Source organism: Sturnus vulgaris, chromosome 2 (genome assembly GCF_052056855.1).
Source record: "Sturnus vulgaris isolate bStuVul1 chromosome 2, bStuVul1.hap1, whole genome shotgun sequence".
Classification (NCBI taxonomy): Eukaryota; Metazoa; Chordata; class Aves; order Passeriformes; family Sturnidae; genus Sturnus; species Sturnus vulgaris.
Genome location: NC_142244.1, coordinates 102,359,051 through 102,385,007, shown reverse-complemented (window position 1 = coordinate 102,385,007; position 25,957 = coordinate 102,359,051). Strand labels below are relative to the sequence as shown.

Here is a 25,957-nt window from a genome sequence, read left to right as displayed (position 1 = left end):
GTAGCCTTAGTCACCTTAGTACTTAAATCCAGTTGATTTATAATTCACATTAGGTCTCTACACAAGATGCTGTGATCCTCCAAAGTCTCTTGCTACTTTTTGATGGCTCAGTGAACACATTTAAAGTTCAGGTTTTATATGCCCTGATTGCTTTGAAAATGAGGTCTGTTCCCCAAATCACCTGGGCTTTGCAAAGCCTTTAAAGACATGGCTCTAAGCACCCAGCCAGGTACCCTATCTCAGACTAACTGGGGTTTCTTCTTGCCTGAGAGTTAAGGTTCTTGGCTTGGTGTTCCAGTGAAGTTTCTAAATATTTTTACAGCTTATCACCAACCTGTTAAAGGATTGACAGATTCTGAGCTACCAGAGACACGGGTAGGCTATAGATAAAGTGACCAGCTGTATCATTGACAGCACATTTGGGAAACATTAACCAAAAGTAAAAGCCTTTTATAAGAAGGCCATAAAATGGCAGGAGTAATTATGTTTTTCCAAAGTTAATAATTGACTTTTGTTTATTTGGCTTTTTATAAAAAACTTTTTCCTTTCTCTCCTATAATGAATAAAGCCTATAAAAGGTCCAACAAATTGGGTTCAGCCTTTCTTCTTCACAGTGGCCATGCTTGAAGGCTGATGAGGCAGAGGCCAACAGAGAAGCTTACCTACAGAGGAAACCTACTTCGTTGAGAGGTTTTCATCCTGAACATGAATATGTTGGTCCACTTCTGGCTTCTCTGCCACCTGACTGCTGTTGTGACCTCTCAGGATGTCACACGAGAAGCCCAAATTTTTTTAGAAGAGTTTAACAGGAGGGCAGAAGATATCAGCTATGAGAACTCCATTGCCTCATGGAACTACAACACCAACATCACTGAGGAGAATGCCAATAAAATGGTAAGTGCTCCATCCTGTGGGTTTTACTGTTGTCTTAGGAATCTGACACTTTCTGGTTTGTTTTGATTCCACCAAGCTTTGCTGAAATTGGAGTGTTACTTCTCTGGTAGCTCTGCTTCGTTCTGGGGAGGATAGAGAAGCTTGCTTTAATGTAGCAATGCTCATTGGATGTGCCTGGGCCACTGCCAGCCTCTACAGCCTTGGGTTCGTGCCTGGACTACCTGCACTGCACAGGGCTGTCCAGAAGCTAGACTGTTCCTAGCCATCACTTCAGGTCACTCCAGTGAGTGGGGGGAAAAGGCAAGGGAGCCTTGTTCATCCTCAAAATCTGTGTTGGATGGAGAGAGATGCTTTCTTCTGCTGGGTCCAACACCACCAGTGCCTCCTGGTGTAGTGCTTCTCTGTGGGGTTTCCCTTTCCAAGAGAAAAGCATTTCCCTTTCCTCTTGGAGAGGGCATATCCTGAGGGTGAAGATCCTCTCCAAGGGCCTGGGGTAGGTGCTGTCTGTGGTGCAAGGAAAAGAGGATTTGAATCTTGTACCCACATGAGTTCAGGTCTCCCACTTTCCCTAAGACCAGACAAACACTGGGCTTTACAAGGCAGTTGTTTTACTTCTCGGTGAATATGCAAATATTTTCTGGATGCAGGCATTCTGTTAAATGTTTGCTGATGGATTTATATAGTGGCCCACACCAGTTACCCAGTGGTGGAACTTTCCCCGTCCCCATCACTCTTCTCATAGTCAGGGCTGTTGGTAGACTGCCTGGAGGTGTTAGACCAGGAAAAATTAAGTGAGATCACAGACTAGCAAATGCCAGCAGTGGAGTTTCTATTACACTGGTCTTGTTTGTTGGTTTGAAAGTCCATTTCTATCTGAAGGAGGAATCAAAACATTTTTACTTATGCTGTCTTCCAGCACAGTTCTTGCTTCTCAACACCAGCCTCTGTCTGCCCCAGCCCTGGAGGTCTCTAGGCAAGAACTTGTCAAGAGCAGGCAGCTATAGTCTGGCTGGTTACTGATATTGCCATGCCTCAGATCAGTATCTTGTAAGCTCAAAGCCTTTCAAAATGAGCAAAACCCCCTTGAATTTTACTTTGTTTTGAAGCGGCATCTTTTTTAAAGTTAACTCTAGCCTTAGAGAAAACAATTCAGAGCATAAAAATGAAGCTGAATATCCTACATCTAATTTTGCCTAATGGCTGGTCTTTCACTTTGTGGACATATAACTTAATTAAAACATGTTTTAATTATCATATTTCTTAATTAAAGCAAGGAAACTGGTTGCTGGAAGAAATCCTAGTGACTAATCATTGTCAATCTGGAATTTTTTCCGAGGCACCAGATACTTAAACTGTAATGTTTCCAAACACATAAAATGAAAGCCCTATATAGTATTTTCAGCATTAATGAGATGATAATAAAATACGTGAGGAGATACCAGCAATAAAAACCAATTAGTGTAGTGTTCAGAGGGAACTTTTTCTCTCTCTTGATCTCTTCAGCAGTGCTGGTAATAAACCCACTGATTCCCCTCCTCCTGTTCTGCTGGAGGATAGTTAATGAATGCTATCCCTTCGGGCTCCTTCACATCCATTTTTCTTGTAAATTGTGTCACAAACCCTATGACTATTTCTCTGACTTGTCAAGCAATTCCTCTAATTCTGGAAATATCAGACAGCAAGATAACTGCTTTCCCCTGGCTTTTGTAGCCAACGAGCCCCCTCTTCTGCCCTGCCACTCCTGAGGCACCTCTGTGTTCTGCTCAGGACAAGGAGCTCAGGAACACATTGGCACAGTGATGCTCTTCCTCTGGGTGCTTATCAAGCTCCTGCCCACTGAGCTCTGCCAGCTGCTGAGGAGTGTCAGGACTATTTGCTCCCATGAAGGGGAGAGTTTGGGAAGCCTCCCAGTGATGGCTGCCCTCCTGCAGCTAGGATGGAGGAGATGTGGGGATGGGATTACTACAGGTTTACATCTGCCACCACCCCTCTCTGCTGCAGCCTGGAGCACTGGGAGCTGTACCCCTGTCACATGTGGGGCTGAACAGCCCTGCAGAAAGTGTTGGTCTTACTGGTGTGTCTGCACACGGCTGAAAGGTGCCTGGAAGAGCTCCTCAGGCACAATATGACACCTCAGCAGGGAGAGATGCCTGTTACAGCTGCCCTATCCACAAGCCAGGAAGCTCTGGCATAAGTACAATTTAATAAACTCTCCCAAAGACCCAGGCTAATTAGTACTGTTCTTGTTGCCATTTGGAATTGGTGCTGATCTGTTAAACTGTGTAAAAACACATTAGAAAAAGGTGAATAAGACAGTCTCAACTCCAAATTGTGTTCTAATGCACACAACTTTGTGCACTGAAATTTGGGATTTTATTTCACATATTGTGGTCTGTAGTTGCAGAAGTGTGAAAAGCAATCTCATGCAAAATGGTGAGATTTTGCACACCAAATTTGGGCACCTGTTTAGAGCCTCCTTTGTATAATCTTTTTAAAAGTATAATCTTTTATTTGTCAGCATTTCAGAAGAAAGTGATATTTGCCTTTAAAACAGATTCACTATCACTATCTTGCCTGGTGAGTGTTCCTGTTACTGCAGCAGAAATGGGGATTGACATCTGGGTCACAGATCTCTTTGTGCCCTGGCTTATTTCTTCACAGGTGGATGAAGAAAAGCACTAAGGGAAGAAAACATGATTTAGAGTAGCAGAAGACATAGCAAAGTGATGCTGGATCAATTATAACAAGCAGGACAGTCATGCTTTTTCTATTCCCAAAGAAAGATGGATATCTAGATGTGTGAATAAAACAAAGCTAAAAAGCTCTCTAGCCATTTCACCGTGCAGTGCAAGTGCTCAGCCTGCAATCCATGGGTGCTCTTCACAAATGAGTTTCTTCCTAGGAGTGTATTTTTGTCCACTGGGTGCATCAGGCCACTCCAGTCCTTTGGAGGGATTAATTCAGGGCTGTGTGAACCCCTTGCAGAGCGAGGCTGGCGCCAGGTGGTCGGCGTTTTACGAGGAGGCCTCCAGGAATGCCAGCAGCTTCCCAGCAGACAGCATCACAGATGACCTCATCAAGCTCCAGATCCAGACTCTCCAGGAAAGAGGATCATCTGTGCTGTCACCAGAAAAATATAACAGAGTAAGTTGTTGAATGTAGTTCATCATTTTTGGTGGGTGAGTTCAGCTGCCTCCCACAACACCCTCAAGGCAGGGCATGGTGCTGTCACCACCCTGCTTGTTTTGGGATGATGCAGCGTATGGTAGAGAAGTGTACCTGTTCTAGGTGTTCACAGAAATACAGGACTGTGGGGTAGTCTGGCCTAGGAAGCTGGTTGCTATTTCTGTCAGCAGTTTTGCCATGGAATAAATTTCAAACACGCCTCAGAACCGTCCTTGCACTTATAGCTGGATTAGCCATAAAACCGAGAAAAGACATAAGTGACATAAAAAGACATAAGATAAGTGCTTGGTGAAGTCCAGATGTAGGGCAATGAGCAGAAAGAGATGGGTAAAAGGCCATTCAATGAGTCAAAAAGGTGGAGATGGAGGAAGTCTTTCTTCCTCTGAACATGGTACATAACCACACTGTGAAAAAGAAAGAAGATTTCATTGCATTGGGCACTCTGGGATGCCTGAAAATGGGGAAGGTTCCACAGAAAGCTGCTGAAGGCCAGCAAGATTTATCAGGAATCATAATGAGATTTGACATTTGCACTGAGAAGTTCACCTAAGAGACAGGTATATGGATAATGACTATAAGTGGAATTGGAGTGAGCAGCTATCCAGACTCAAAAGGGATTCATAGCTAAACACTTGAGAATTAAATTACTTTCCCTTTGCTGAAGATCAAATTGAAACATAACATTGAGTCATGGGAACCTGCAGTCCAGGATCCTACAGTCCTAATTACAGAACAATCCTGAGATTTTTCTGCTAATAGCAGTGCTAATAACCATGCAAGGGAAGCAGCAGATTGGCTGGATCTCTTGTTTGATCCAAATAAGATACATTTCTGAACAACAGATTGTGTTGGTGGGAATGCTGGCAGTTCATACAAGCGTATTCATTTTGGATCACAACAGCGCACCAATGGTAATGTTTCCCTGTTGAGGAGGAATGTTCTTCAGTACCCTCCCTGTTTAGACACTTAGAATTTCCTAGATAATGGCCTTTGGGGCTGAAGTTGTTGATTCATGTTTGAAAAGTGACTTTTTTATGCAGTTCCATAAGAATATCTAAGTATTCGTCACTAACGCAAAAATTTGCCCAGGCACTGATTTATTTTAATGCTGACAGAGGTAGAGGTACTCATTAACTACCCCTCCCACTGACAGCTCGTCAGAGTTCTGATTTAAAGCTCTAAGTGAGAAATTGCATAGTGCTAAAGAGAAAGCTAAAAGTGGTACATGTTTTCCTTGAGGCATGAAGATGTGAAAACATTAAAAAATATTTAGAACAAAGCTATGTAGCATAGGTTCTGAGATAGATCAGAATGATTTCTGGTGCATTTTGGCCTTCAGCTGGCCCAAGACATGAGCCACAGCTTCTCTGTGAGGAGTCCAAGCAGATCCATGCAATCAGTGTGATGTGAACATCCACAGGCAGCAGTCAGGCTGGCAGCACCTGCCAAAGGGGCCCTTTTTGCTGTCACTCAAAGCCACAACCTCCCTGCAAAGTTTATGTGAGTTCATGCTTATGGAAGCACATTGATAAACTTTATTTTTTTATTGCTGCTGTGTATTGACAGCTCTCTCGTGATAGTCAGTTCTCATTGAATCCAGAGCTCTGTATGACTGGGTATTAAGAACCTCTAGGTTATGTCATATATTTGGGAGATTATCTGTCTTTTCCAGCTAGGTCTAGTTCAGTAATGAATTTAGGCAAATTCTTTCATTAATCTCTCCTGAGCTCAAACATATGCTTAAATATTAAGCTGGTGGGTGAAGTGTTGATTCTAGCTCTTAAGGAATTATTATATTTGGCTGTTATTTTGCACAGAGTGGATTTCTAACAGGCTATCTTGCATCTAACTTGCAGCTGGGCACTGTGCTAAATACAATGAGTACCATCTACAGCACTGGGACCGTCTGTAAAATCAACAATCCATCTGAGTGTTTGGTGCTGGAGCCAGGTATGACACCAGCCACTGCCCCTTCTGTGTTCTTCACCCTGAGGGTGCAAACAGAGAAAGCCAAAGGGTGGCTCCTGACTGCAAAAGAACAGGCTGTAATTTCAACAGATATTTCCTGCTATCTAAAGCTTAGTCATAATTTAATTGCATCTTGCAGTTCAGGGATCTCCATTAGACCTTCTGCCCACGAGACATACTGTCTCCTCTTTGTAGCAAAAAAAAAATTGGGGAGGGCTGCTCAGCTTCTGTGGCAGCCTGCCTGTCACCTGGGGTTTGCCTGTCTCTCAGAAAATCTATTTTTTATTCCCTGCCATCAGTTGTGATGGACTCAATGTTGTGTTGAGTCCTGAGAATTCTACCAACTTAAGGGAAGTTAATGTGGAGAGAGCATTTAAGAGACTCATGATGTGCTCCATGCTTCTTAAAGACAAGGGGAAAACCTTAAATTAGGAAAGGATGCAATGAAATAATGAGATATTTCAGTATATCAAATACAAAGTGTTTTTTTCTCTGTTCATGAATTTCTTTCACTTTGGTTTGTTTGCCTGCTGTGAAAGAAAAATTCAACTTTTTCAAAGCCTACTACCTACTTTTTTGTTCTGACAGGTCTGGATGCTATTATGGCTGACAGCACTGATTATTATGAGAGACTGTGGGCCTGGGAAGGCTGGAGAGCTGATGTTGGCAGGATGATGAGACCATTATATGAAGAGTATGTTGAACTTGAAAATGAGGTTGCAAGGCTTAATGGTAAGTCACTTTTTGTTTTATTTTTCTTTCTTTCTTTTTTTTTTCCCCCTTCTGGCTTCCAGAAACTATAAACATACTGCAGCCTTACACAATTTTCCCAGGAATTCAAAACACGTGCATAATTTGCACATAATTTACTCTTGGTGCGCATGTCTCAAGGTAAGAGGCAATGCAGACAACTGCCATTGACCACTTCAGAGGTTTCTTCCCAGACTGGAACAAGAGGCACCTTATTGTTGGCACTTTTCCCAAAGGCATCAGTGCCCCTCATTACATACCACCCAGAACTGCACCATTTGTGATTTATGGCCAAGCACACTCCATTTAAACAGCTTCTGAGTGTTGCTGAGTTTTGGTGACATCTCTTTCCTATGGGCCTCGACCTTCTTGCAGCAGCCACAATCACTGGCACATTTGTAAGCATTTTTCCCTACTGGAATGATCAGATTTGGTAGGCCTGGGACAGCAGGTGCAGCTGGGTGTTCAGAAAGGATTTTGTACTAAGAGAAGTGTGCTTCCAGTCTGAGATCTCAACACAAGTCTTATGGAACTGTCTTTTCAAGGCAGTGTAGCAGCTGCCTTCTAATTTTCTTTTGGGGTCTTCTAAGTTAGCTTCTGAAGCTGCTACATCATCTATCTCTTGGCCAGAGTGCAGCTGCATCACCTGCCTTCCCATCCTCCTTGTTTTGCAAAAACTATCAAGCTGGAGCTGGACAAGAAAATACGGCCCAAATAGTAAGACAGGGAAAAAAGCCAAACATTAAGAAATGGTCATTACAGCCTTCCTCTGTACCACTAAGGAAGAGACTTGAGCTGGGAGCTATTTTTACTCCAGGCTTGATGGAGCTCAGTGGACTGGAAGACTTAGTGGAACTGGGAGCTGAATTTCACTTCTGGTGTCTGCAGGTGTCCTGGTGGTTTAGTTTCTGGAAGAGGGGGCATATATTCAATGTTCATCAGTTTATGCCTTCTGTGAGAACCCCTCAGGATCCACCCTGAGCAGAGGCTGCTGTCCCTCATAGCCACAGGAGCTCCAGTCAGGATTCCTGATTTCCTTTGACCTCTGCCTCCAGAGAGAATGGCCCTAATTAATAGATAACCATGATATCAATTTCTGAATTTCTTGGAAATCTCCCATACCTTCATGTTCATGAGACAGACCCTCAGGGAGGCTTTTTCCTCTCTGCTAAACCCAAACTATCCTGCATTTTGCTGCTTTGCTTTGGGGGAAGGCTGCAGGTCTGCATGGGTGCTTTGCTTTGGGGGAAGGCTGCAGGTCTGCATGGGAGCTGCATGTCTCCTGCAGACCTAAGCAGTGCCATAGGTGGTGTCCTCACGTGATGCATCCATGCTTTACAGGTTATTCTGACTATGGAGACTACTGGAGAGCAAATTATGAAGCAGAGTCTCCAGAGGAGTACAAGTACAGCCGTGACCAGTTGATTGAAGATGTGGAGAAGACATTTGAGCAGGTAGAGACAGGAAAAGGTTTCACCTGGGTTGCAGGGTTGTGTTTGGAAATGGTGGGCTCATGTGCTGATGCTATGAATGCAGATGAAACCTACTTTAAACTGGCTGATCTTAATCTGTGTGGGTTTAACAGAAACAGATGTGAGGAGACACACATGACATTTCTACCTCTGTAGCCATTCAAGGACCAGCTTGGTCCCCAATGCTGGGAAAAGAGGGAGCTCTGCAGGTCCATGTCTCTCCTCCAGACAGGGTCCGTGGGGTAGATGGCATCCTTGTTACTCCACCTCTAAATTTAGCAATGCTCCCTCCCTCATACCTGAGCAGGACTTCTGTGGCTGGAATCTGGACTCAGTGCCTGAGCCCTGAACAGGGGGCAAAGCTCAGCTGCAGGTCTGGGGTGCACTTACCTGCCAGGAGGTTTTTGTCAGAGAGAGCTCCGAGGCTCTCTGTTTAGGAGTAATGGGCAGAATAGAGCAAAGTGAAAAAAAAAATAATAAAAAAATTGTTTCCTTCTCGTCCTCTGCCTCCAGATAAAGCCTCTGTACGAGCAGCTGCATGCCTACGTGAGATACAGGCTGGGGCAGCACTACGGCCCCGAGCTGATCAGCTCCACAGGAGGGCTCCCTGCTCACCTCCTGGGTATGTCAACATCCATGTCCTGCAAGACTTTATACACAGGACAGTCACCTTCAAGGCACATGGGTGCAGAGTAATCTGACTGTTCAATCAGGATATTAACAAAAAGGTTACAGATAAGAGAAGGGTAGAGGTGAAATGGATAAACTCCTAGCAGAGATGACACAAGTGCTTAGCAGCAGTGGCAGAAGGGAAGGCAGGTGTTCTCATCCTTGCCAAACCTCACATAGCACAAAGCTCTAGCACTTGGCTAGGACATTTCCCTCCCCTCTGCAGCACTTGTCTTCCTTAGAAATGAGAATTTCAGAGAGATTTGTTTTTCCTTTCAAATTTTATTCTAAGATCCCACATTTCATGACTTGGCTTTCAAATCATACAGCATTAAGCTGCCATAACTGTTGACTACCTGAACATGGCACAATAATCATGTGGACTAACAAAAAGGATGTTCAGTTTTCATACACCTTTTGTGATCAGTCTTGAAACTATATTATCCAAGAATTGCTGATATTGGGTAATAAAAGGATCCTTGACCTGAATTTGACCTATGCATGATTTTCCAGAACTGTTCCCCTCCACATCTGGATCAGGCCTGGTTAGATGAATAGGAGTCCCTATTTTTGACACTGCACAGTTTATAGGCCTGTCTGGCACCTTTGAACAATACATAATAAATAATTTAAAGTATTTGTTTGTATCTCTTTTTTTATGAAGGTGATATGTGGGGTAGATTCTGGACAAATCTGTATGCTTTGACTGTTCCCTATCCAGACAAACCAAACATTGATGTAACTTCTGCAATGATTGAAAAGGTAAGACATGCCTTTATGCAATATGCATTATGTAACAAATCTAGAAGGTATAAAAATCGTGCACCACATATCAGCTGGTCTCTAGAAATCCATGGCTGCCCTCAGGCAGACAAACTGCCAACAAAGTGTTGCTTTTTGCATCCTTTTTTTGCTTTTCACCTTTAAGTGCTTATGCATTTTTCACTGTACCTATGCCCTTCGTTGTTCTCTGTTTTCCTCCACCCTCTTTGACCCCCTTAATCTTGTCTCAAAGTCTATTTTCCTCAGAGACACTTATCCATTAAGAGATATATTTTGTACTTATAAATATTTCAGGACTCCTGGAGTGGGCTGGTATCAAATATGACCTTTGCCAGCCATTACCATAATCAAATAGTTTGTATATCGCAGTTTGTTTTATTTTTGTCAGTCTTGTTTATTTGGATGCAGCTAGGAAAACTGCAATGCTGCCTGTTATCTTTTGATAACTGCATAGCACCCTAAGGTCTGTGTTTGAGATCTGTGGAGCTAACAGCTGTGATAGCACCTTTACCAGACCAAGAACATGGGTGAAGATAATTCCCTGTAGTCTTGCCAAAGCCTTACTCTTTTTTTAAACTGAAGGGTTATAGATGGAATTTGATTTCTGAAATGCAATTATTCACCTGAAAACTCTCCTCTCGTAGGCAGAACTCCATGAAAATGTAATGCTGGTAAGGGAAGGAATAGTTGAATTTGATTCATTAGCAGTTTGCACAAGTCTGAATTAATCTCACCTCTGTTTTACACTTCTGACCCCCTTGTAGTCATAAATTTGTGTCTATTGAAGTACCACTGCAGGAAGGGAAGCATTATTTACAGAGCCTTTGAGCAATGGATGGGCTCATCCTTGTTGGTGGGTGTGCTCCATTTGGGATTTTTATCCACATGAGCTGTTTGCCACCCAGATCTCTGTGAGAGCTCAGTCCAGTAAATGCAGAGCTCCTGATGGGTAGAATAATAAAACTGCTGAATGGCAAAATTATCCTGAACATAACCATGCAATTTTAATCTGATAAGCAACTCCCATAGATACATTTGCCAGGTTTTATGGTTATGGCTGAAATCTCTCATGCTCATCTGCTGGGAATGTAGCTCCACTTCCTCAAATGTGCTGTCTCCAGGTTGACTGAAGTGACTGAAGGGTCAGATCACAGATCTGACATACTGCTGTCAGGAATGCACATTTTATCTTACCTTATCTTTTACTGAGAGCTCCTCTGGTCTGGGTCAGGTGCTATCTGCTGAAACTCTGAGTGGAGAAACCTATTTTGTTTGCAGGGAGAACACTTAATTCTAGTTCCCATCAGAATTCACAGAAGTGCCAAAGGCAGGCACTACTGACTTGCTCTCAATAGGCCAGGTGCAGGTGTGAAGCTCCTGGGGAAGAAACACAAAGTCGGGTGCCCTGCATTAAGGAGGGCATTGGGAACAGGCTGCATGCAGAAGCAGAGGTTAATGGTGGCATTGTCTCTTTCAGCAATGGGATGCAATTAAAATATTCCGATCTGCTGAGGCCTTCTTTATTTCCATTGGCCTTTTTAACATGACTGACGGCTTCTGGAAAAACTCCATGCTCGTAGAGCCGACTGACAACAGGAAGGTTGTCTGCCATCCTACAGCATGGGACCTGGGCAAAAACGATTACAGGTACTGAAATTGCTATGACCCCTTTTTGTGCCACCTCCTAGAACAATTGTATTTTCACTAAAGGTGCACCACGCTGTCTTAAGATTTATTCAAATTTACTGGTAGATCTACTCTCAAATTTTAGCTGAGAATTGACTAATATTTTTCTGAATTAGAGAAATAATGACTATGTTCTAGGGCTTAAGGATCAAGCAGAAAAGCAAGTGAGCTTTGTGGACAACTGCACATTTTGCAACAATGGCAGTGGGCCCCTGGGTAGCAAGGGAAAATCTCCTGAGAATCCACTGTCTATCTTTAGCAGAGTTATCCAGTTTCATGAAAATCCATCAGTCTCTTCCATATTTGGGAAAGGAGTGGGACAGCAAGTTCCCACACCATGAATACTTCTTGCAGAAATTCTGACCCCTCTTGCAGTCCCCATAGTTGCCCAGGGAAAGAAGCTGATGCACAGCAGAGCCTTAGTGAAAACACATCAATGTCCCACCTCAGCAATCTGGGGAAGGGGAAAAGAAACCCTATTTGGGAGACATTCCTTTAGTAAATGGTACCTACACGAGGATGAAGTAGCAGGATTCACCAGCACACAGGGTTTTATACATCACAGTCTTACTAGGATTGGTGGTGGTTACTCACTCCCACACATACAGTGAGTTTATTGCCAGGTTTTAGGGAACAGCTGTTCTCACAAAACAGCAGTTTTCTCTTACTCCTTGGACAATTTCAAGGTGGCTGAAGGTGTTTTGCTGAGTTCCCCATGAAGTCTTGCTGTAGCAGGAGGATCTGCACTGCATACCAGGATGGGTTCTGCAAGGGGCAAGAGGCATTTGGAAGCTCTGGAGAGGCTTTGCCCCACGGCTGTGGCAAACAGGGCCCAGCCTTTCTCTGGGCCACTCTCTCTCTAAGCACAGACCCTTTATTCTGGTGTGTAGGATCAAGATGTGCACCAAGGTGACCATGGATGACTTCCTGACTGCCCACCACGAGATGGGCCACATCGAGTACGACATGGCGTACGCGGAGCAGCCCTACCTGCTGAGGAGCGGCGCCAACGAGGGCTTCCACGAAGCTGTGGGTGAAATTATGTCCCTTTCTGCAGCCACTCCTCAGCACCTGAAATCTCTGGATCTCCTAGAGCCAACCTTCCAAGATGATGAAGGTACATAAATGCGTAAATGTTATGTATTTATGTGAAAGCACTTGCTGGCCTTGTTTTGTAGCAGAAGATTGTGCCTGCAAACTCAGCAATCAACTGACAGGCTTGTGATAGTCTTACTCCTCTAATTTACCAGAAACACTGTTTTTTCCCCAAATCACATTGTGAAGCAAGGATCACTGCTTTACAATGCTGTTACATAATTTAAAAAGAAATAGCTAGCTTTTCACTACTTTCAGTACTGAACAGCTCATCCTTAATTCTTCATAGTTCATCTAGATGAGTCTCCAAAACTCTTTTCAATCTCTGTTGCGTGAATCCATACGTATCTCTATCAAGATATGTATTTATTAGTTCAAATGAAACTGAAACCTTGAGATTTACATCTCCCACTGAAATGAATATTGGGTGACAACATAGATAGGCCCTCATTATAATACAGTTCATCTGGCTTCTGAGTACTGCCTTAGATGGATGAAGATGCACATTTTATACATTTTGAGATGTCTTCAGCTCAAAATTCCTTGGAGACTGGAAAGGTTATCAGTGATGGGTAACTAAATGTAAATGTCAAAGGACTAGGTTATTTAAGAGTTTGAGGGAAGGAAAGAGACTGTATAATTCCTAAATGATCTCATCTAATGTTTTTTTCAGTAATATTCTTCCTTCCTCTTTTTCTTTAGTAAAAATCTGTAATTCAAACAAGATGTAAGCATTAGCTGTAAAGGGAAACAACTTTAGCCATCTGATCAGATACTCATTGCTACCATAACCATTACCTTAACTGCTTCTCTCTTCAGAAACTGAAATCAACTTTCTGCTCAAACAAGCACTAACGATTGTTGGAACAATGCCTTTTACTTACATGCTGGAGAAGTGGAGGTGGATGGTGTTTAGGGGTGAGATTACAAAGCAGGAATGGACCAAACGGTGGTGGGAGATGAAGTAAGTTTGAGAAACAAAGGGGGATCTTTTTCATATGAACCTGCAAACTCAACCCTAGTTACTCAACATATTGAGGTGTTTGTGCCCCCATGGGGCAGAATCTGTGTCTCTGGGTGTTTGTGTGAATTCCAGTAGAGTGCCAGATAGAAATACCCAACTGTGGTGCAGACAATATCTAATAACCATGTGTCCCCATTAACTTTGTACAGCTCCTAGCAGTTTACCCACCCTCTCAAAATACTTTATCCCTGTTTCTAATGTCAGCTTCCTGAAAAACACAGCCCATGGCCTTTGCATGGCCTGTAACAGATCAACACTGCTGTCCCCTGACTCATTCCTCAAGACATCTTCCCAGCTAAAGTACAGTCCTTCTCTAATTCTCATTTGTCATGTGCTCTGGTTTCCTCCCCACATCCTTAAGGACAAGTGGAAAGTGAAGTTCATTGTACTTGCCAGCCAGAGAAGCATGCAGATCTCAATCCACTCAAATATCTGAGCACATTTCTCTGCTTTGTGCTTCCTCTCCACCATATAGTGCTTTTGGAGGCAAATTGTCTGAAAGATTTTAGACTGAATCTTTCCTTTCTTGTACTGAGATACCTTTCTTGGTAAAGAAAATACAGTTCCCTTGGAAGTAACAGCCAGAGGTGCCTTTTCAGATCATGCCCATCAATCAATCTATTTTGAGCACAAGATTAAAAATAAGTATGATTCAGACTGGAGTTTGTAATTTCCCAGGTTGGTTTTAATATGAGGGCAGAAAAATGCAAAGAAACCAAACAAGCCCCACACTAAAAATGGAGCCTGAACTCTAACATGAACATGAACAGTAAGCCTCCATCAGCAAACAGAATCTATAATAAAACTTGATATATGCAAGCCTCCTGACCCACTGTAAAAATCAATCAGCTTCAATGTGTTCAAAAGTAGCAGAGATGTCAGAGAAATAGAAAATGACAAATTGTTCAGGGAAGCTTATCACATCTGTTGCAGTGGCACTGCCCAGCTTTCTGCTTGAAATACACGTTTATGAAAAATATTTCTGTGGAACCTTATTACCATTTTCAGAACTCAAGGCATGGGTTTATTTCTATAGTACTTTTCAGGAAACAGAGTCTCAGGAGAGGAAAATAAAGAGAAAGCTCATCTCCAGCCTAGTGGCACAGGAGGCAATCAACCTTTTGGGTTGCCCAGTCTCTGCATACCCTTGCCTGGGACAAAATGCAGGTCTCTAAAATTGGGATGGCCCAGGGCATGAGGTGGTTGTGTGAAGCTCATGTCTTCAGATTATTTCATACCACTAATCAATCCCAAGCCTGCTATCATACAAGTCCCTTCCTTGCACTGTGAGTTTCCAAACAGCTTCCTCTCTGTGGTCTCCAGCTGGAGCAGAACTCACTTGGGGTTACTGGGAGCTGTATGGAATTATTCTCTTTGCAAGTGAGAGGTGTTCATATGTATCAGACAAAAGAGAAGAAGAGCTGAGTCAGATTACCTTTGTTTATTGTCTATAGACAGAAACCCTGTGTTTTTCCTTCATCTCCAGGAGAGCCATAGTTGGTGTTGTGGAACCAGTCCCTCATGATGAAACCTACTGCGACCCTGCCTCACTGTTTCATGTGGCCAATGATTACTCCTTCATAAGGTAGTGCAGTGTTTAATTCATTACTTAGGCTTTGTCTACTGAACAAGCCCCAGCTACCTAAAATATCTGCTGGAGATTCTCAGGACCCAATGTTACTTTGTTTAAAGCCGAGACTGAAGGTTGCTGATTTCAATGGGAATGTTTCTCTGCACATCAGGGGTTGTTCCATAATAATCTCTGAGCACTGAGGAGGCTGCTGACCTTCTTGCTGAACAGAGGAGTTTCCTGCTGCCATCAAACCAGCAGGAGCACTTCTTTATGAGGTGTTTGCCTCCTGGGGAATCACTGTGCCCCCTGTCACTTGGGCCATGAACATGTTGCCCTGGATGTCTGCTGTGTCCTGGCCACCTCGTTTTAGAGGGCTTAGAGCAGAGAGCTGGACCTTAAAAACTTCACTCTCCTGATTTATGTGGCAACAAACAGATTTGGGGCTCTTCTAGGCCATTTGATCTTGGCATTTTGCTAAATTTGAGTTAGCTTAGCCTATAAATATCAGCTGGCCTCTCTCCCTGCAGTGCAGTCTCCCAAGCAAGAGTGACAGCTGATGTAGCAGAGCTTTCCAAAGGCTTGCAGGTTTCCTTGACAGACAACTAATAAAACCTGTGCCTCTCTTTTCCTTGCCCTTCCTTTAGGTATTACACCCGCACCATCTATCAGTTCCAGTTTCAGGAGGCACTGTGCAAGGAAGCTAAGCACACTGGCCCTCTTCACAAATGTGACATTACCAACTCCACTGCAGCTGGGGAGAAACTCAGGTAATGAAGAAAATTTCTCACATATAATAAATCAGAGTATAACAAAGTTTTTGGAGTAAATGAGGTTGCATCAAGAATAAACCTAGCTTGGAAATATAGCCTATACCTGATCAATTCATTTTGACAAGTTGACTGAATTTATGTACACTTAAGTTGTAAGCATCAAAGATTTAATTACTTGTTTGTGGGAATAAAATATTTTTATTAATAGGAATAATGGGAGAAAGGAGTGAATTCAGAAGCAAAGAAGAACACTTTTATATTGATCACAGGGTGTTTTTCTTGTCTAGATGGAACATGCAATAACATATTACTTCTTGCTTCACATATATAGTAATTTGCTGGCATTAGGGAGATCCAAGCCCTGGACTCAAGCATTGGAAAATGTAACAGGAGAAAAATACATGAATGCAGCTCCCTTGCTCCACTACTTTGAACCTTTATATGAGTGGCTGAAGAAAAACAATTCTGGCAGATTCATTGGCTGGAGAACAGACTGGTCTCCATGTACGTATGACTTGTGGGTGGTTTAAGGACACTGGTTATTCTTCACAGCCCTTGGTTAGCAAAGTCCCTCTCTGTTGTAACTGTTGGAGGCTATTTGCCCTAGAGGAGCAGGGTTGTGGGAAATAAACACTGAGCTGTAAATTTTATTCACAGGAAAACAGAGTGGTTTCCTCATGGCTAGAGTTGGAGAAGTCAGCAGGGTATTTGTGAGAGCCCTACCTGGTTCTCAGAGAGGGAGATGTCTTTTTTTTCATAATGGCATCACTCAAGAGTATGGGATGGCTCAACAGAAGGAAAAAGCATTCAGAAGCTTGATCTTGTGTGGCTCTTTCCTGAGAGCAGTGTGCCTGTATTGCAGAGCTGGGAGCCAGGTGTAGGGGAAAACTAGTGCAAAAAATTACTGCTATGGTTTTTGCTGACATGTGTTAGTCAAAGAGCTCAGGGGAAGGAAAAGGAGGACACTGTGGGGAAAATGCATTTTTCAGCTTATTGTGACACTGAGTGATGAACCAGCCAGGTTATATTTGGGTAATCATTGCTGGTACTGGAGAGCACTTAAACTCTTACAGTCCTGTGCCAGTCTCTGATAGTGGGATTCACATAACCAGGCACCAGGATCTGCATCTAAGCTGCTCATTCCCAGTGGTGAGAGAGTGGAATTTTCCTTCTCCCTGCAACAAAACCAGACTTGGGAACTGACAGCTCAGATGAGTGTGTTTGCAGTAGAGGTGATTGAAGGGAAACAGAATCAGTCCCACCAAGGTCTCCAAGGGGAGCAAGGGAACCTGTAAGGAAACTTTAGCCACCTCAGCATTTCCCAGGAGTAGACTTTTTGTTGCTGCAGCTCTAACATGGCCCTTTTTTCTTTTAAAACCAGATTATAGCGATGCCATCAAAGTGCGTATCAGCCTGAAGACAGCTCTGGGGGAACAGGCGGTGAGTGTGTTTGTCCTGGGGCACCCTTCTTATTGCTTGGGCAGCAGAGGTGTTGTGATAATGGCTCAAAAAATGAGTCAGGGTATGGCTGATCTTTGTGTCTGAAGGGTGGCATCAGCTCAGGTGAAGGGTTATCACATATAAGATATGTTGCCTGAGTTTGTGGTTAAGGCTCCTTCTAGAATGAGTGGAGGAACTTCTCCAGTGATTCCCCCCCATTTTAGAAAAGGCATCTCAGCTAGATGAGTTATTCTGTAGAGATACCAATCATGATTTTTCCCCTTCTCCAGAACAGGCCTGGAGGACTAACACAGAGGAACCTGTGTACATGAAAATGGCTTTATTTTCCCCAGATTTGCAGAAGTGTCCATTTAAAACTTCTTCTTAATTTCTTCTAATTGCCATTGTCATGGCTATGGTGGCTGCCTTCAGAAGTTATTAGAGCAGCTAACTTCACATTTAAAAGCAGGCTGGTGGGTCCCACTCTCTGTCCTTAAATGCTCTTGATTTCAATCTGAAACACATCTGTTAGCATTTCTCTGTAGATTTTTGTTTGGCTGTTTACAGTAGTATTTCTAGGCCCTGATATATTCAGCTGCCTCCCTGCCCTCCACCCCTGATGCAGAGACAGCTTTGTTATTGAGATTGCGGGGGACAGAGCAGTGCAGCTGCTTCTGTTTCAGATGAGGAGAAGGGCTTTCATTCCCAAGAGCTTGTCTGCTTTCCCCAATTATACCAGCTGGTCCAATAAAATGTATTACAGCAATGAAAAAAATCTCATCAAAGCTGAAGATGGCTTTTACGATTTTAAACAGAGCATTGGCTTAGCCCATCTGCTTAACCCAGGCTGAAAATTCACTCCTTATTCTAACTCTTCCTCTTTATGCGAATCTCATGGAGGCAGTGTAGAAGGTTTAAGTGCAGACACTTCATTTCTGTTAATAGCCATTTTCACCTTGCAGGACATTAGTAATTTTCCAAGTATGTCATCAGGCAGGTCATTTAGACTTGCATGTTAGAGCCTATAGCACTAGCAAGGACACAAACCACAGGCTCATTTTTCATATGAATTGATGCTCTTGCTTCTATCACTCTCTCACATGCAAGCCCCACTGAATTTTATTGCTTCCTAGACTGCCTAGTCGAGTTAGATACAATTCAAGACTGATATCAACAGCATAAAAAGGTTCCATATTACAAGACGTTTATTAGTCATTATGGTTAATGTTTAGCTTAATATCATTTTTATGCTTGCCTTTAGCCATCATTGTCTTTTGTTGTGCAATTGAGCAGCTGTAAAACAATCTCATATGGATTACTTAATTTGAATTATTGTATGGACAGTAGGTTCCTAAGCTCTGAAGAGCAAGCCCTACATTTCCCTCTCAAAACCAGTTCACATCACCACCTTGCAAGAAACCTTTTCTATTTGGTTGCTTTCTGCCTCCCCACAAATTTCCCTTTTGCTGAGCCGTCAGGGACATGGCTGAATGCTGGTATGGCAGCAGCAGGTGATGGTACATGCATGAACTGGAATAGAGAAAAGGCAGGGGGAATCTCATCCCAGCTACACAGAGCAATGTGTTTTGGGTGCTTTGCAAGACTCAGTGCACAGAAGCTGTGGGCCCCGTGGTGTTGTTTGTTTAAGGTGTATTTTGAGTTGCTTTGTACTGACCTAACAGCACAAAGCACTCTGACTATGCCAGCAAACAGTTTTGCCCTAGTGCTGGTTATCTCTGGAGGGAGCAGGCAGGGAAAGGTTCCAGCTCTTGGGCTCAGGTACAGCTGTGCTGGGGGCACAGCTGCAGCTCTCGCAGGCTCCCAGCCCTGCCTCTTACCAGCAGGGACGGTTCAATAGCCCCAAGTTCTGGCAAATTAAGCATCCAGACTCTCGGATGGGCTCCACGCCAGCTGTAGCAGAGCGTGCACTGCCGCAATTACCTTGCTAATTGTTTTCAGGCTGATGAGATTAGAGCTGCAGTGGCAGCATCGCTGGATCACCAGTGCAGCTGATGAGGCTGAAACATCTCCAGCTTTGCTTCAGCTGGGGCTTTATGAAAGTGCCCACGCAAGGGAAAGTGCTACAAGACACCCACTGAATCTCTTGGGGTCTGTCACATTTTAAATAAATGGTTCCAGGAGCGCCAGCCCCTGAGTGCCACTTGAAAACTGGACCCCTCTCCAAACTTTAATTCAGAATTCTCTACCAGGTCAATGCCATTTGTGTGGTCACATTGTAAAGGGTTGTCACACGAGACAGCGTTAGGGAACCGAGAGCTGTCAGCCTGCAGGCATTTACATGTATTTTACAATGAAAAATCCTTTTTGAATCAGAGGCCACACTTACGTTGTCTTTCAAATCATATATGGGATCTTGGAGTGAACACACTGTAACAGAGTAGAGGTGCTTGGCAGAATTAATTTCTCTCTGAAAGCTTCTGTAACACTCAGTGTAAGGTGGGAGCCTGAGATGCCTGGGGAAGCCTTGTGGGGTAGTCATGCCTCAAACACAGATCAGAAGCCAGCCAGCTACTTCCCATCCATGAAGCCAGTAGTAGTATTTATAAAGGCAATTGAGAGGCACAGTGGCAATTAAAATACATTCGACTGAAAAAGACAAAAAATAAGCTAGAAAAATGAATAATTGATTAAAAAGTTAACATGCTAAGAGTAGAAAGCATCAGTAAAGGAATCAAGCTCAACTAGATCCTGGTTAAAAAAAAAAATAATAAAGCAGCACAACAAGCCTAAAGATGTTGAGTATAAATAGAAAATTGAGAAACCTCAACAATAGCCTCTTAGCTGTGATGGTGAACAGTGCCAGCTGCCGGAGGCAGCAGCAGTAACAAGAAGAGGTGCTTCAGTGCAGGGCTGTGCAAGCAGCAGAAAGCTGGGGGCATTTTCCTCGCAAAGGGCACTCAGCCTCAGCCTTTCCTGGTGGGAACAGCCAGGGCTGGCACAGCTCCTGCCCTCCAAATGCGCCGGGGACTGCTCTGATTGCCGTGGCTTTGGGTACCTGTGCCTTTCCTGGGACCTGTTCTGAATGGGCTGATTACAGTGGGTTCTTTCTGCCCTTTCCTCCCCTTTATTAATTGACTCAGGGCTCTTTAGGTTGTGAGGGACCTTTAAAGATCAGTTATCCCAACTCTGCTGCAATGAGCAGGGATCCCTTCAGCTAGATCAAGTTGCTGTAAGCCTCACCCAGCCTGGTCTGGAATGTTTCCAGAAACTCAGTATCCACCACCTCTCTGGGCAACCTGTTCCAATGCCTCAGCACCTTCAAAGTAAAGAATTTCTTCCTAGTAACTAATCTAAATCAACTGTCTTTTAGTCTAAAAGCATTACTCCTTGTCCCATTGCAACAGACCCAGCTAAAGAGTTTATCCCTGCCTATCCCTACCTTCCTCATAGGTATTAATACATTTCTCTCATTTTACATCGGTGGCGGGAGCTGGACACATTTCAAAACTGAAGCTGGGTTTTATGAAGCTTGTTAAAACAGAGCTGCCTTCTACCACTCCTTCCTGAATAATACTCAACAAAGTCAGGAGCTGACTCTCTATCACTAACAGCATTTATAGGCCTTCCTGCCCAGGTACCATAAACACAATCAGATCTATGCCTGAGGGGAATAAAAAGATATTGTCACAGAGTCCAGCTGGAGATTTTCCCTTCATGCACACATGCTATTTCACCAACAGACCAGGCTGCTTTATCACCTCCTGTGGTGTTTTTTGCCCCCTGTACAGCTCTTGCTTCCTGCCCCAGAGAAGCTATTTTTGTCTTCCACTGCAAATAACTTTGGACTCATAAGGCAGGCCAGGAGAAGCCTGCACACAGGCAATGCATTTTTTTTTTTTTTATATCACCTATTTATTCTCCAGGGAAAAAACCCAAATATATGCTTGCTGCAGAAGTGTTGATGCAAAGAGTTTTTTATGAAAACAGACCCTGAACAAAAATCCCAGCTCATCAAGCAAATAAATTAGCCACCTTCACAAAACAACTTTACCACAAAGATTCCCCTCCTTAATAGAACAGGTCTGCAAATAAATTTATGTGATTAAAACAAGATCTAGATAATGAAATCTATAAACTTCAAAGAGAATGCACAATATTTAGTAGGAATAGCCTTGCTGATGCCTTTTCTCCCTGTAAGGCAGGGAGGTGTGCTGGGACTGCAGCATCTTCAGCAGTCCCATATAAAGGTGCCAGAGATTGCAGAGGGACAGCATGATGTCTGGCAGCAGGGATGCCTCCTTATTCTCCTGCACAGTGCCCAGATTAACAGATCTAAAGGGTTTGGGTTGGTTTCTGATGTACTATCATGGCACAAATTAATAATAGTAAAGTGCATGCCAAGCATTACAGTTGCTATTCCTTTTGAGAAGCATTTCTTAATGTCTCTGATTTCTTGCCATCTGAGGAGTTTCTCTTGTGCTGTTTCTGCAGTATGAATGGGATGACAGCGAGCTCTTCCTGTTCAAGTCATCCATCGCCTATGCCATGAGAAAATACTTTGCAAAAGAGAAGAAACAAGAAGTTGACTTCCAGTAAGTGGCTTGCATAATTGTGCCAACTATGCCTGCATTGCTTCTGCTTGGCTAATGGCATGAATTGGTGGGATTAATTGTGCCTTCTGTCAAATGTAAGGTTACAGAAAAAATGTCAACCATCAGCTGTTTGTAAAAGGCATGATGCCATCTTGGGTGTATGATATCTTTCCCCTCAAGAGCCTGAAGTTTAGGAATAATGTGCTAAAGTTAGGTAAGAAGGCTTTGTCACCCACAGCTTATCAGTGATGGAGATGAACCTTGACAATTTGTGCCCAACATATACATAGGAATATCAGGGAAGGTACACTGATTAGAAATAAACATTTCTAGCAATGTATGTGTATCATACTTAATATCCAAGAGGTTTAGGGCCAAGGAAAGACAAACATATTGACTATAAAGCACTATAATCTGGTACAGACTTACTAATCTTATGTAGGTTCAGTTACAAGCATAAAATCTTTCACCTGAAAGCGATTTTGGTAAGAAAAACAACCCTTTTGATTAGGTATCTTCAATAATGTTCTGAAACTATCTACCCAATCTATTAGATATTACTTTATAGAACATCAATTATGTAATATCTAGAATCTAATAAGGAAGGAAGCTATTTTTTTCCACTCTGTACTTCATATATCACCTCATTCATGAGACCAACTCCAAACACTCTCTGTTATGCAAGTGATTATGTGCTGTGGAAAATTACACCAATGGTATAGGTATGAGGGAGACTCTCTCCAGCTCAATTTACAAATTAGCACATAGAAAAAGGAATTCTGGCAGGAAAATTGATTTCACTTCCCAGCTGATTTCACTAGGAAGCATTCCCCCAGTGTAAATTAAATCCCTGCAATGCAAATCAAACACAACTGTTCACTTGCCCGAATTCAAAGCTAATGTCATCTCAACAATGAAAATAACATTTTTCTTCTCTTTCTCCTTCAGAGTTGCAGACATTCATGTTGGGGAAGAGACACAAAGGATCTCCTTCTACATTACTGTCACCATGCCGGGTAATATCACTGATACTGTGCCCAAAGCTGATGTGGAAGAAGCCATCAGGTGAGATTTTGCTCTCTGGGGAAAAAAAAACCAAAAACAACCATCCAACCAGATGAAAGGCTGGAAGGGAAAGCAGTGCTTAAGGCAGCTGAGGCAGAAGCAGTGACAAGAAATAAGTTCTGCATTTGAAATGGAAATAGTGGGATGAGAGTTACTAGGATTAAAACTATTATGACAGAAAGAAAACAGTCCATCTATCCAATGGTATCTTGGAAAAGAGCCAAAGTAAAAAGCTTCAGAGGGCTTGTAAAATTGCCAAAACACATCTCATTGCATCATACCTTGCCAGTAGATCTAATTGCTCAAACCTTAACAGGAACTATTTTATATCCTGAAATACAGAATACAGTAATGATGTGTGCATGCACACATATCTTCTTCCTCTCATTTTTGAAAAGTCAGTGAAAGAATTATTATTAACAAGGACTCCAGAATAATGGTGTACTAGAAAGACAGCCAGATGTATTTGACTATATAGAAGAGGTCAGAGCAGAAGGTAGTTCCCTCTTGCAGGTCAATGAACAGCTCTTTTATAGCATGGTGTGACACCACTGTAAGTCATTGCTATAAAAGTAAGTAAAACTGCAACTCTGCAGAAGATCATGGGTAATGTGAAGTGGGAAATGAAGAGAGCACAAATCTAAAAGCAGCATCAACATGAGATGGGGTTGAAGAAGCAGTGAGATAAACTGGTGAACTAAGGGAGAAGAATATGGCTCTGAAAGGGTTAGCACTCAATAGCAGATGTGGAAGTTTAAGGAAAACATAAGGCACAGATGATACACCAGGGAAAGGGTTTCCAGGGCAGTGAGAAACATACCAATCAAAATTGTTTAAGATTGTAGGCTGGAAACAGGTGAGATGTCAAAGCTGTGGTTTTATGTGGCATAACTAAGAAACTTTTCAATAGACAAGAAATGGTAAAGAGAATGAAGGGCAAAATACAAAGAGAGAAGGAGATCAGAAGGTTCATTTGGTAAATGTTAAGACTGAGTTTAAGAGTCCATAAAGTGTCTGGACATGTCACTTAAGCTGCAGTAGGTTAAACATTTAAGTTCCTGTGGTTGTCACTTACATGCCAGAAGGAATATGGGTTTAGCAGTACCTCCTCTGCAGCCTTTTCAACTGAGCAGCTCAGAGGAAGCTTGGCATGCTAGAGATTTATATAACAGCTGAAAACGGTTCCTTTCCTTCCAATAAACATGTGAAACTCTTTGAATTTGCATTCGATGGCAGGAGTTCTCGAGGACGAATCAATGATGCTTTCAGACTGGATGATAATACGCTGGAGTTTGTGGGAATACTTCCAACCCTGGCTGCACCTTATGAACCACCAGTAACCATCTGGTTAATTGTGTTTGGGGTGGTCATTAGTCTGGTTGTCATTGGAGTTATTGCCTTGATCATCACTGGGCAAAGAGATCGCAAAAAGTGAGTAATATTTTTTGATACTATGATCACGACTACTGGAAGATGTCCCGATAATTGAATCATCAGGATTTTTACAAATTAGGCTTCAGTTTACCTGACGCAAGTTAAGGAATAAAAGCCTTTTATCCCTTTCCCATCAACAGTGATAGCTAAAGATTCATCTCACTGTCTCTCAGTACATGACAGCTGTGGCAGCCTAATGCAATTTCCCCATCACCACCAGTTTAATCAGCGCTTTGGCCACAGGGAGCTGCAGGAGGAGGGATGTCCTGCTGGGAACAGGGTGCCTTCTCCAACAGCAGAGTTCCCCACATTCCTCAGCACCTGCCTGCAGTTTTCTGTAATCTGATTGTAGGCTGTACAGTTTTCCTTAAATATTACTGCATTAACAAGTATAGCTTGGTTGGGTGCCCCTCCACTAACGGGGTTTCTAAGAACATAGCAGATTTGCTACAGTACTTCTTAAACATAACTCCATTTCTTTTATATAAATATTTCCAGTTAAACACAGTATTATTTACAGTCAGGGATTCTGGGGGATCCAGAAAGACATGAACAGAACTGGGACCTTCTAATATGAAATGAATTTTTTTACAGGAGAGCAAGAGAAAGCAGAGGTGAAACAGGATCAAATAATGAAGTGAACCCTTATGCTGAAGAGGGAAGAAGCAACCTGGGCTTTGAGCCAGCTGAAGAGACACAAACATCATTTTAAAAGGTGTGGGTACACGAAGGGCTTCTGGCTTTTTTTCATTTCACTTTTAACAATAGTGCCTCATAAAGGAGAGAAACACTATGGATGTTATCAAACAATGTCTTCTGGTTGACCATTAATCTACTGGTTCATGGCCAAAGCAACGAAATCTGCTGTCTGTGTGGTAACTAGAAAACATGCATGGCTTTTGTATAATTATGTGCATAACATTACACACCATTTGTGCTGCTTTTCATATGTGTGCTGCATCCAACTTCTGTTTCCTGTGTAATGAGATACAAAGGCTTGGAAGTATACAGTTGTATACAGACCAAGATACACAAAAATAACTGATATATTCCTGAAGAACATCTTGATCTTTCCAGATGGAGACCTCAAAAGTGTTTCTAAAGACAGTGATGAAAAACCCTTGACTATCAGAAGAACCTTAGTGACAAAGAACTCAATTTGATATAGCTGCAATTTTTGCACTTTCAAGAAATCTGTATCAATATAAAATGGATACTGGATGAAGACTAACAAGCACTGGAAGTTTATTAGAAAATTCTAACATAACTTATTTTTCTAACTGTTTGCTTCATAAGTATTGTAGAGAAAACCAGCCCATGTTTCCTAAAAACAAATAAATAAATTATTTTATGTTGACATTAAAAATGGAAACTTCCATAATACTAAATGATCAAAGTGGTTTTGGTTATTTTTCCCTATATCTTGGCCATTGCCTATATTGTTACAAATAGAGTATTACAAATGATGCATACAACAAATACAATTGTGCTATTACACACAAGGGAAGTAGATTGAGGTTTGGGAAATTCTGGTTTCACCTGAAAAACAAAATCTGTTCACATGGAGGATAGATCAGGACCTTGATAGATCGACT

General features: G+C 42.6%; 1 protein-coding gene across 2 annotated transcripts; it reads left to right on the top strand.

The window, feature by feature from the left end:
* The first annotated feature begins 690 nt into the window (after positions 1-690).
* ACE2 (angiotensin converting enzyme 2) lies at positions 691-25,621 on the top strand. Of its 2 annotated transcripts, XM_088160687.1 has the most exons (19): positions 691-894; positions 3,880-4,038; positions 5,937-6,030; positions 6,637-6,780; positions 8,140-8,252; positions 8,784-8,892; positions 9,604-9,701; positions 11,200-11,369; positions 12,299-12,525; positions 13,323-13,467; positions 15,014-15,112; positions 15,745-15,867; positions 16,202-16,374; positions 17,252-17,310; positions 21,763-21,863; positions 22,812-22,928; positions 24,165-24,359; positions 24,957-25,077; positions 25,440-25,621. In XM_088160687.1, the coding sequence occupies exons 1-18, from the start codon at positions 706-708 to the stop codon at positions 25,072-25,074; spliced, it is 2,433 nt and encodes an 810-aa protein (XP_088016813.1). In that variant the 5' UTR covers positions 691-705; the 3' UTR covers positions 25,075-25,077; positions 25,440-25,621. The 2 variants fall into 2 exon arrangements, with proteins under 2 accessions (XP_088016813.1, XP_014731370.2); XM_014875884.2 differs by having other exon boundaries at positions 24,957-25,621.
* The last annotated feature ends 336 nt before the right edge of the window (positions 25,622-25,957 follow it).